This window comes from Haplochromis burtoni, unplaced genomic scaffold, assembly GCF_018398535.1.
Source record: "Haplochromis burtoni strain Fernald_Lab_line unplaced genomic scaffold, NCSU_Asbu1 Contig_260, whole genome shotgun sequence".
NCBI classification, from domain to species: domain Eukaryota; kingdom Metazoa; phylum Chordata; class Actinopteri; order Cichliformes; family Cichlidae; genus Haplochromis; species Haplochromis burtoni.
In genome coordinates, this window is record NW_024582621.1 from 695,346 (window position 1) to 708,309 (window position 12,964).

Sequence of the window (12,964 nt, forward strand, 5' to 3'; positions counted from 1 at the left end):
AAAAAAAAGAAGAAGGAAAGAAAGAAAAAAGTTAAAGGTCAGTGTTTCCAAGTTCAAATTAAACCACTGAAAAATGCCTGATGCAAACTTTTTTTTTTCAAATGGAGATCAGAGGATGGCGACGATCAACTCTATGAGTTGTCCCAGCACTGACAACACGATGTAGACAGCTACTGCCAAGTCCAGCCACGAGATGGCGCTGAGGAGCAACACAGCCCAGACAAACCGCTGCTTCTGCTGTGATTTGGACAGAATTTTAAAAGCAGACAGCTTGTAAGTCACAGGATCAGCAGAAGATTCACTCGGATGTTTTGTTCTTGCAGAGATAACCACTTTGGGACCAATCGTATTTCTTCCAGAGAAGGCCTACATCAATCTCAAATATCTGTACCGAAGAAGATCATTTTAAAAATGCTAACATTTTTTTTTTTTTTTAAATTACAGGCTAGTGTCATTGAACTGTTTTTTTTTTAAAGCATTAATGTAGCCATCTGTATAGAGGCTGCGTTGCTGACCTTTTATTTTATTTATATTTATTTATTTGCAGACTACACCTGCAGGTGCATTTGAAATATCAAGTGTGTATTCACTTTTATTTAATCCATAGAGCCTGGTAACCTGTCTGGAAGCTTCCACAGTCAGAGCTTTATGACTTTGTAATATCATGATAGCAGATGAAGTGATGTGTACAAAAACGAGTTTCCAGGCAAAAAGGAAAGTTACAAAAATGTGCAAAACTTTAAAGAGTGATTAATAGTGATTATCATGCCACTATTTGGAAACTGCTACAGTCTGTGGGCCCTGTGCCCAAAGGTGTCACAGATGTTTAAAGAAGATACCTTATAAGGTGCGCCTTGCACAATGAGGCTGGTGAGATCATTCAAATTAAAACTTTAAATGTGTTTGCCAGCCTTGTAACGATATTTTAGAAATATCCACATTTGTCAACATCACGCTTGAAATTGTATTACAGGCAACTTCCTCTGATGATGAAAACCCCTATGACAAAAATATACACAATGTTTTTATCATATTACACAAGCTGCTTGTCAGTGTTTGATAATGTGTTGAAACGTCCATTTTTAATAATTTTTTGTGAACAAAGCCTTCGGTTTGTTTCCTTTTCCTCGTGTTTCATTTCCTCTGATTGTTTTCCTCTCTGAAAGGATCTAGAAACCTTCTTTGTTTGCTTTGGCAAGGTGCGTAGTAGATAAATATTTGATATGTGAGCTAAAGCGAGATGTAGGTCACTCTTAATTTTGGAAATCTTAATCAACCACAATGATAAAAGTATTTTAACAAGCAGTTTAAATAAGACAGAAGGCCCCCATGATGTGACTGGAAACGAGAGACAGAGCGACAGAGATTTAAGGGTGAACTTGTTGCTGCTGTCAGGAAAAGGTGCTGAGCAAAAATCCTTTCTTCTAAATTCCACACCGCCGGTACTTGAACTAAACAGGGTAATTGATTTGTTTTTTTGTTTGTTTTCCAGAACAACAGCCTGCTCCCCGTCAGCAAACAGCACCCGTTAGCACTCCTGCCAGAGACAAAGTGAGGAAAACTCTGGAAAAACAAAACACTGCATTTGGATTCATGGCAACCAGGATAATTTTCCACTCTGTTCTTTATGCCAAGCATGTTTCAGAGCCAAAGCATTCAATAAAGTTTATTTTGTTTTTTCCTCCTTAAAGATAACAAAAAGAATCATATTGCATTACTTAGGAAATAATGATTTGTGTACATATTTGTAGAACATAGAAATTTTTTAAAATCCAAAATGACTGCCATCTTCTGGGTGAATACACAAATGAGAATCCCGATGAGGCTTATACCAAAAAGCGTGCCCATTGTTTATTCCCTCTATGGACTAGAGCGGAGGTCAGAGGGAGAGAAAAACGATCTCCCCGAGGATCTGTTCAGATGACGGAGGGGGTCGATCTCTGGAACAGATGAGACACATCTCAATGTTTAAAGAGGATCTTCTTACAGCCTCTGAACCTTGGTTTTCCCAAGTAGTATGCAAAGTTTTTCTTGCAGAAGATGCTGCTATGGTGATGAATTAGCAGCAATGAGCTGAAGTTACTGCATATTTAGTACGTTGACCCCTAATATTTTTGTCAACAGAAGAAAGATCTAAATGGAAATATGGATCTAAAATTGACTCTTAGTTTTTTATCTGCTTTCCCCCCCCTCTTTTAAGTCATTTATAATAACATCATGGTTAAATTCTACAGAGCTAATGGCTAATCTGTCTATAATTTGCTAGGCTTTAGCCACTTAAAAAAGAAACGTCTTCATTTAAATGCAGAATTATACCATAACATTTAAATTATTATGTACATCCCGGTGGAGAAAATTTTGTTTGTTTGTTTGTTTTTAAAAGAGAGGCTCTAAAGGTGTTTTTACACCTGCATTTAGTGGGATCAATAATACACACACTACAAAGCAACTTTAAGGGACCCGACATTGAACCTTGAGGTACACCGCTGACTTTTTAAAAAAAATGTTTTCTTTGGACTGAGTCAAAAATCTCCTCAAACGCATGTTTTTCTTTTTTGTCCAAGATCATTAATAGTTTTCTAGTTTTATTTGTTGTCACCTCATTAATCATATGTAGAGGAGAAAAAAAGATTCAGCTGATCTCAGTTAAATACATAAGAACCCACGGTGACACAGGTGTCACTGCCTCTTTACACACTGAGAAGTTTCTGTTAAAGTTTCAAAACTGACTCTCCGATAGTTTTCCTCACAGTAAAAATGGGTCCGAGCTCTTATGGGTTAAGCTTTAATTGCTTTCAGTCTTTGAGTCATTATTTCCCACATGTGGTATTTACACTGATTTTTGCTTTTATTTATTTATTTTTTCTTGGACCTCTGCGGTAAATCTTTTTATTAATTCTGTGTTGAAACCCAGATAACAGTGAATGTTCGGCCCCACATCTGCAGTTTTCTGTGGGCTCTGACTGATGACATGGACTCCGGGTGTGCCTCTGCTCAGGCGCAAGTTCACTTTATTTGCGCCAGCTGTCAGGTGGATTGTGATATTAGGGTCGTGTCTAGACCACACAACACTTCCCTGTGGCATAACTGGAGCCGATGGTGGCTCACATTAGGCCTGGATGTTTCTACTACACGGGCATCTTTCTCCAGGATAATATAACATCCCATCTGTTGCACCAAAAGGTGGCCGAGAGCTGGGGCGGGGGGGCAAAAATTCATGTAATTTCGCTATATTGGAAATTCCCCCCCCCCCTCCCCTTAGTTGATCATTAAACCAAGCTACAGAGCCATATTGTAGTACTTTAAATATTTAAACACTGCTAATCCATCAAACACGGACAGCCATGTATTGTGAAATGTGCCCCTTTTCTGTTACAGCGAGTTAATGTTGACTTTTAAAATTGCACCTCCGTGGTGTTTTGTTTATTATGCTTTGAGTCTCTAAGAACACTACTAGCTGCAGGGTGAACAATCTGGCAGTGCAAAGCACCTGTCAAGGACCTCCTTAGGACTTTATTACACAGTTAAACGCTTTTTCTTATATCACTGTTAGGGGTGATTTCTGCTCTCAATTAGTATTTGCGTTTTTCAAATTATTCTTTATAAGGGTACCTCCTCCTCAGCACGCTGATATCTCATGTGCCTTTGTATTGATGTTGCCAAAATGCAATATCGACGCATTAACGTGCTATTTCACTCCTCAGTTTACTTTATTGCACTTGTCCTGTGTCCAAGGATAGCATTTCTTAAGTGCATTGTAACTAGACACACACACGCACGCACACACACACACACAAAACACACCTGGGGAAACATTCCTCGAGGGAAGTCATCAATCAGTTTTATGTCTTTCTCTGGGAAAGTTTCCTCCTCTCCAATCAAGCGTCTTCCCTCCTCCCTCCCTCCACTTTCTCGTTCCTATATTTCCATCTGTATCAGTTTTGCCTCACATCTGAGAACGATCCACTCCACCAAATTAACTTCAGCTATTTTTCCTATTTCACCGAGGGGATAGCGAGATCTTTGCCTGGATGACGAGATAAGACTACTGCAACTGAACTTTGTCTGCACCCCTCAATTTACCTGCCAGTGCTAATAAACCTGAAGGAGGAGAATCCATGCAGTGCAAAAAAAGAGAAAAGAAAAGGCATCCTTAACAAACCATGAAATGCTGAGCTGAGTCTTAAAAACTGTAGTTTTCTACTAAACAAAAAAAATCTGGAATAATGGCAAAGGTCAACCTGTTTGTATTTATAGGGAGCTGTGTCATGTCTCCTGCTGCATGACGTAACACTACAAAACTATAAATTACAGAAAGCACAAACATATTATGAAAAAATGCACGAGTATCATAAGTATGATAAATGGGAGTTGGCTACTAATGGGCTAATTTGAGATATTTTGATCTCTGGTTTAATTTAAAGTGTCGTTTGCAAACTCATCTCATGTTTTGGATGTCAAATCTTAGTCTCCGATGCACTCAGTAACTGGCCAACAAAATAAAAGAGTACAAATGCGAACACATAACTCACAACTAAAACAGCAGTGCAAATGTAACTAACACACCTGCAACTGATGGAGCTGTTGTCAGAAAAGAACTAAACTCCTCACCTGACAACAGAACAAAGAAGTGCGTCTTCTCTCTGCAGGCCCTATAAATAAAATCAGACTCCAAAAAAGGTTCTGCTCCTGAAAGAAGAACAAAGAAGAAAAGGTGTTTCTTTGAGCCAGTGAAGGCAACCAGAAATCAAAGCTACGTTTGACTAAAAATATTCCCACAGTGAGAAAAAAGAAAACCTATGGAGTTCATCTGCAGTAAACAAATCACACAACAACACGACAAATGCCCTGCTTAATGCACTTGTGCATTTTTTTTGTGTGTGTGTGGCTACTTTCCATTTCTATTCTTACATCAAATGCTCTTTCGTCCTGTTTCAAAAGAACTTTTGATTATTTTAAGATATTTAATGAAAGCATGCACTGGTGCAGAAAACCTTTTACATAACTATTTATATAATCAGTGATTAACTGGAAATATACAGGTTGTTAGCATAGAATGGTGGGCGTCAACACTGGACTTTCCCACAAAAAAGAAAAGTAAATGTTATCCAAACATTTGAAGCTGATACCAGCAGAACACTTAGCAGTAAAACAAGTGTTTAAAGAATAAAGCTTTGGATCGGGGTTTTACGCATTCGGCACTTGGAGCCAGTTTGGCACAGAATGATGTGACTCCTCTCCTCGGTGGGAGCTCTTGGCTCAGTTTTGTTGCTATTAGGAGAGACACCTCCCAGATTATCCCATTAATTTGCACCCACAGTCCCCCCACCCCTACCCGGTGCGTTGCCCCCTCCCGGCAGGTTTGCCTTCTGCTCAGCTCTCCTCTACACACCGAGCTGGATGTCCGGACACTTGCTGCGCTGCTCTTAATGATCAGGAGGCACCGCGGGAGCAGGAAGGAGAAGCACAGCGACGACGCACATGGTGAGCTCCTGTGACTGATTTTTGATCGTTTATCGGCTCGAGGTCTGCGGTAGCTGAAGGGATGTGAAGTTTTATCTGCGCTTTTGTGGCGCTGGAGAGAAGCAGCGACGGAACTTCAAGTGCAGACTGTATTTTCTGTCGGTGGAACTGAGGGCTAAAAGAGGGTTAAATAAAGGCAGAAAAGCATTTGTGGGGAATAAAAACTCGTATAAATTACATCAGGGGTAGAGTTATAGCTACGTTTCTCTTTTCAGTTATCGTTTACACACTTATATTTTCATAGGTGAGAATAAATCTCATTAAAAATTCATTCTTTTAAATGTGATTACTGATTGTTTTACGCGCTGACAAATAAGCTGTAGGACTGAACTAGAAAAAAATACGTTTAATCCTATAAAATGACCTCATGTAGTATAAATTGTTTTACCTCGAGTGTTACTGAAATGTAAATTGCTTATTGTGTTTATTTTTATTTTATTTTATTTTTAATAAGAAAACATTCTAAAAAACAATCTGTATTTATTTTTTGTTTGTTTTTTACTGCAACATTGCGCAGAACTACAATTTAAAAAAACATTCTCATTTGTATATTTCTTTTGAATGTAATCGTACGCACGTGGTTTTGCTATTATGTCCCATTATGTTGAGGTAAAAGAAAAATTAAATAAATAAATCAAAACACAATATACGCTCATAACACGATTTCCAATTAGCAGGCCGGGAATTCGGCGCTGTTTTTCATCCTAAACGTTAAACACAAGCGAGAATAATGATCAACATTAAACATCAGAGTGAAAGTTTTCTGATCACGTTGCGATAGCCTCGCTGTGTAAATAAAGCTCATAATTGGCTGCAGCTAATTTGCGCTGAACAAAAGCGCAATTAGCTCTGCTGAATTGAGCCAATTAGTCTCCGGGCTTCGCTCTCAGCTCTGGCCAAAGCAATCAGACTAAATATGATAAACATTTACGTTTCATGAACCGTGGCAAAGGGATCATTAAAGTCTAAGGACTCAGGTTAAAGTCAACTCCGGCATCCAGCGTGTATCTGCGGGCTGTTTGCCTTTTAAGGTCCGTTTACAGTTTGTTGGTTTCCCTAAAAATCCAGTTTAATAAAAATATCACCGCATTTGTCTTAATAAAGACAGCCTGCTTTTTTCTGTCTTTCTTTTCTTAAGGAATTTTGGGACTGGGGTTTACTGGATTGCTGTGAAGTGTTAATTAAAACAAGCTAAAGTTTAGTAAACAAAAAGTTGGGGTTTTTTTTTTATGAAACTGTAACACTAATGATTAATTAGCTGACGCAAATCATGGCTGTTTTTCTTTTCTTCTTTTCTTTCTTTTTAAAAACATATATTTTTTAATCTTGTCCGGTGCTCATAAAAGGCGCAAACCTGGCGGTGTTTTTTGATTCATTTTGCGCCTGCTTCTCATTATTAACTTGCTGTATGACACTATGCGGATTTAATTGGCACACAATTACGCACAGGAATTTTTTTCCCCCCACAATGCCCGAAGTTGTCTTTGGCCTGACTGCAGCGTGGATTCCCAGTGATTTAATTTCCATCTGGTTTTCAATAAGATCATGTGAAGTTGGAGCTGCGCTGAAAGCTTCTTGCCAACTTGTATGAGGCAATAAAGGGGAAATTGACAGGAAACTCCCCTTGCATTATCAAGCGGGCAACATGTGTTTTTTTTATTCAAAAGTGAAGCAAGTAAATCTTGCAGGTCGGTGCAGAGACACCTTTCAGATCTGAGGGGGCACAGATGGCCCAGGAGGATGCGGCACACGTGCACCGGACTGGCTGTTTGTTGGAGGTGCAAACATGAAGGACAGAGGCCTTTAGCTAAAGATACGAGCAGCGATAATCCATTTTGCGCTGTCTGTTGCTTCCACCTCCCTGGCCACCCCACTAAAATTAGATTATTACACCTAAAACAGAACTCCTGGAATCCGCTCCGCGTGGAATAACACACACATGGGCTTCAACTGTGCGGGCAGGAATGCAGTATGGGAATACAGAGCGCATGCATAGCCTTTCTCTTCTCACCCAGAGCCCAGGGTTGTATTTCTGACGGCTGAGGACAATTGCAAATTAACAAAGGTGTCAGTTTGGTAACATGCGCCAACAGGTGCCCGCTTGGTTCAGCTTCAAACGCGCTGGCTATAAGACAGAGCTTATATAATTGATCATATTTATTTAAAGGCTCCGTGTCTTGGAGCAGAGCTGCAACGTAAAACCCTGGGAAATCTTCCCAGATGCTATCAGCTCGATACAAATCCACCTTATTAAACAACACAGCCGTGTGTTTATTTGCGCAATCCTCATTTTAATCTATTGAAACCCCTCACAGAGGTTGCAGAACTATTTGAATTTAGCATATTTTCCCTCGCTGCGGTTGACCGGGACTGCTGCGCATGACGAGGAATGTTAAAATGTGCGAGACAGGCCAAATCCAGCTCATCTGCTCAGCAGAATAGCTCCAGACACAGACAGGCCCAAAGCTCTGCAAGGGACAAAGCAGGTTAGCAGGTAGCAAGAGAGAGGAACCACAGCAAGAGACAGGAACACAAAAAAGACACGTTTGCTGCGGAACAATTAAACAAGCAAAAAAAAAAAAAGTTAATTTATGAGTGATAAGTTTTCAGAAGGATATGATCTTCGTTCTTCAGTTAGAATCATAATACAGCAAAAGGCATGGTATATTACTTACAGAGACAGGCCAAGCATGAAAAATGAACATGCATGGATATGGAAAACTATGGATGTATTGCTGTTATTACCCCATAAGATCACATCTCTCTCTCTCTGAAAGCTCCACCAGACTCCTAAATCTACAGAAAGACTCAGTGCAAAACTGTCTAGCAAGCAAACGCTTTTGCAAACAGCATTTTCAGCTGCACCGAAACACCTTATTGAGTTTCCTATTCACTTACATATTCCTATCCATTCATTCAGATGTGAAAAACTTATATGCATGTGCATGAACTCCTGCAGCTTCAGCCTCTACCAAATCATTAAACCACTTTTTTGTTTCTGCTCCCGACATCTCTGCTGCTTTCAAGTTCAGACACATTTCAGCGTTATGAAGAACGGGAGATTTACATCGGGAAATAAACGAGGACTGCAGAGCACGAACACCAGCGCCGCTCTCCTTGCTCTCTCCTGTTCGACTATGCTGTAAACATGCCCCCAGGTTGTCAGCAAGTATTTTTCCAGCCCCTTGCCAGCCAAGCATAGCTGCTTCTAAAGATCACCCGCCGGAGATGTTGTTGATCTCATCATACCACTATTTGGCTGTATAAGCTTTTTGAGAGGCAGATTGCTGCCAAGTTATTTCAAAACTTCTGCTCACAGGGTCCTCAAACTGAATGCATATTTGTTATATCAACAGCTATTGTGTGCATTAAGTTTGCAACTAAGTAAAAGTAGACAAAACTGAAACGGAGATCGAGGCCTCTTCTTGGAGTTAATGGGAAATTCATTCAGAGGAAATCCCGCTCGTCTTCAGCATTTCCGCCCCCGGCATGCTGGCTGTGTGAATTTATTGAAAGCGGTAGAGAAAAACCGTAGTTGAAACCATATCTGCTGGGTTGCATTGGCCATGCGAGACAGTTGATCTAGTCTCTGCATTTGGCCTAGAGGGGCGCATTAAAAACCTCAAGGGCCTCACTTAGATGAGCATCCATTTATCAGAGTGGGTGTAATGGGCAAATGTTTAATTAGTCATGTAATGTGACAAAGACAAGAGCAAGTGCATGTCACGGGAATGTTAAACAACCTACCCCTTTCTCTTTTAGCCATGTGTACGCTTCACCCCCACCACCCGCCTACGCTTATAACTGCCCATCCGCTGAATTCCTGACTGAAATCTCACCACTACTTCCTTGAATCCTCTGGTAGCTTTTTACCCCGCTCATCATCCCTTTGACTTGTCTCCCCTTCTTATACAACCGGTATATCGACACCACATGAAACCAGAGACCCAATTAATCAGCCGATCAACTTATACGTCCTGCTTTTTATCAGTGTGTTCAGGTTCCCGTGGGGCATGTCTCGACACGTCAGGAATGGCTAGCCGAGGCATTCTGGATCACAGGAATGTGGCTCTCTGGGACCAGGGTCACAGTCAGACCACTAATCACTGCACTTGTTACTTGTTTCCTTTAGCAACGCCACAAAACACAGGCGCCTGCTGAGCCTGTTATTCCCCTTTTGTGCTCAATCAAGTTTAGCTGATTTATTTTCTAGCATTTGGTTGCTTTTGGACATTTGCAGTTTGTCCCCAGGCAGCCGAGAGACCGCCGTGACCTGCACACAGGACCCCTCAGAGTTGTGTGGTCCCAAAAGGGAGGCCTCATATTTCGGTCGTTGGCTAATTGAGCGGCATGACGAGGCCGGAGAGGCTCTCAGCCCCGTTCCTCTCCTACGGGTTTGGTTTATGCAGCCCTGCTGACTTTGCTGTCAGTGTCAAACGCTTGTTAGGGCATCATCAATCTCACAGCAGTTAAGAATATTCCCAGAACAGAATGAAAGGGGCAGGTGATAGATGGGCAGGGAGACGGGAGAGTGGAGGAAAAGTTGTTTGAAACCGCCGAAGGATGGCGGATATAAATGAGAAGATGACAGCCCATTTAATGAAGAAAAGAAATCATTTCCCAAAAGCGAAAGGAGAAAGGTGCTGAACTCACCCTGCAATGGAGAAACTTACGTAGTGCTCATTGGGAAATGTGCTTCTGGGCTTTGTGTGAGCAGCGAAAAAACGATAAATCACTGGGCCCAGAGAAAGTAGGTGCATTGTCCATTTTGTCCGGATGCCAAAGCGGACGAATTCTAGTATCAAATCATGACAGAAAAATAAATTACACTCATCACCAATTACACGAAACGGGAAGCGGATTTGTTTGCACTGCAGACCTACACAAGTCAGGGTTTGTCTCTTCAACGGAAGTATCCGAGTAGGGGCTCAAGTCGAACACACATTTCATTCCATAAATCATTTCTACCATCCCAAATGCTAATCTCCAAGTCCTCTTCCTCCCTCTCTGTTTCTCCGTGCCCTCTTTCCTACACCACGACACTACTACACTGCTCATGGTCGGGGCCCTCGCTGCGGTGGCTGCAGCAATGACCAACGGTAAAGATATTTGGAAAGGGAGCAATAAATATGATGGATGTGGTCCAGCTCAGGTTTTAGCCCCAGCTGTCGGGCATGTTTTTTGTTATTTCAGACAGACCTGCTGGGTGCGCGCCCTTCTTCACCCGCATTCATCCACTCGTTTTGGGGTTAAGGAGAGTTTTAAGATGGATAAGTTCTTATAAGTTCTCAAGTTCAAGGGTTCAAACCGGTGGCTGACACTACTGGGAAGATGGGAGATTACATTTTTACAGGATGAAGTCTTTACTGGCAACTACTGAAAGCCAATAAGGTGAACTTGCAGTGATGCAATCAGTTGGTATGGTGTGTTTTCAATAAGGGGACAGGTGGTCCTTCTTAGATTTCCTTCTTCGGCTTCAAATGCGTATCATATAAATCAATCCGTTAGTCTTTTGTTCTTTTCTGATCACGCTCCTGTGGTTTTCCTCTTTAAAAAATGATTTTTTTCCTCTCACAGGCTGGATGACATGATGTTCCAACCCTTTTCCCCTCCTCCCTCCACCTCTTTTTGTCCTGTTTTCCTTCTACTCCTCTTCCTCTGTCTTTCCCTCATTTCCTCTTCCCTTCCCCAACCGCCGTTGAGCTGGAATTCACCTAATGACCCCTGCTACCACACAGTTGGCCGTCCGCGACACTGCCTGTCAGAGTTTATCAATGCTGCCTACGGGGTTCCAGTCAACGTGAACCACTCGCTACAAGGAAATGATTATGACAGCCACATCACCACCTTAACCGACCTCAACAATCCCCACAACCTCACATGTTGGATGGCCGATGCAGGTACTGACACAGGAGACTGGGTCCTTACCCTACCGCTGGGCCGCCGCTTTGAGATCACATACATAAGTTTTCAGTTCTGTCACCAAAAGGAGCCATTGGACCCCATCTCCATTTCCATCCTCAAGTCGATGGACTTTGGGCGCACCTGGAGGCCAATGCAGCACTACTCCAGCGACTGCCTCAGGAACTTCAAGCTACCTTCACAAACAGTGGCCCAAACGAGACATCAAGAAACGGAGCCCCTCTGCTCAGACCCACGCCCTCTACAGAAGCAGCGAGGAGGCATGGTGTTGGCCTTCTCCACTCTGGATGGACGGCCATCCTCTCCTGATTTTGACTATAGCCCCACTCTCCAGGACTGGGTGACAGCCACCGACATTCGCGTGGTCTTCCATAAGGTGTCCAGTGAGGTGAAGATAGGCCACATGGATAAGACAGAAGAAGAAAGATGGCTTGACCGTGGACACGACATCAGAGAGGCTGGTGTTGTGAGATGGAGAACGGACTTCAAGGATCAGACTGGAGATCAGGTGGACAAGTTAAACACAGAAAATACACTGGCATTTTTTGACAGGGAGACAAAAAACTCAGAGACAAGGGTGAGGAACAAAGGGGTTAGAATAGATAAGCAAGTCAGGAAGGGCCATTATAAAAGCTCAGGTCAAGATGAAGACGGGCACAACGTCACCAGCAAGGAAGGGGGGGACAGTTTCAGCATGGACACTCTCACTTCTCCTAAAAAGGGCGGGAAAGGCAGAGGGCGTGGCCGCAAGAAGGAAAACAATCATTGGCTGCCTTGCCCCAATGGAGATTGCAATTGGACAGTTGAGGGGCGGAGCAGAAACAACAAAGGGCAGGAGCTGAGGAAACGGAGGAACAACAATCACAATACAAGGCCGAGGAATCTGCAGGCGGCCCAACCTTCTGCTTTTAAGCCCCCCGGCCGAGCTCCTTTTGCCCTCTCGGACCTGCAGGTCGGGGGCAGGTGTAAATGTAACGGACACGCTTCCAGGTGTCGCCGCGACGACACGGGTCGTGCAGTGTGTGTATGCAAGCATCACACAGCGGGGCCAGACTGTGATGTGTGTGAGGACTTCTACTTTGACAGACCATGGCATCGAGCTACGCCCACTAACCCAAACCCCTGTGTTGGTGAGTCCTGCATCACACTGCCTTTGAAAATGCTAACATAAGCACACCTTTGGTCTTATGAAAGAAATCAATGAAATCACTAGAAAACATATTGCAACTGTCAAAAACTGTGCATATAGTAAAGACAGCATGATTGAATCTCAATTTCAAGTACAGGTTTATAAAGGCTATAACTCATCCAGCAACTTAATGTCGCTCAAACAGCACAAGCCAGACATCTGTTTTCAGCATTAACATAAAAACCTTTGCACATCAGATCCTGACCGATACTCAGCAGCCTACAAACATGTTGCAGAGGTCCAGTTCAGTGACTGTTACTCAAGGCAACACACCATTAATTATACATGACTTCAAACATTAATACAATATAAATGAGGGCGCTTTAAAAG

At 42.4% G+C, this 12,964-nt stretch overlaps 1 protein-coding gene across 1 annotated transcript in view; it reads left to right on the forward strand.

Annotated features, from left to right (window-relative positions):
* The first annotated feature begins 5,281 nt into the window (after window positions 1-5,281).
* Window positions 5,282-12,964, forward strand: part of ntn5 (netrin 5) — a 19,018-nt gene continuing 11,335 nt past the window's right edge. The window contains exons 1-2 of the mRNA XM_005939686.3: window positions 5,282-5,484; window positions 11,101-12,575. Of these exons, the coding sequence (XP_005939748.1) occupies window positions 11,111-12,575 (1,465 nt within the window). The 5' untranslated portion in view covers window positions 5,282-5,484; window positions 11,101-11,110. The remainder of the gene's footprint in view (window positions 5,485-11,100; window positions 12,576-12,964) is intronic.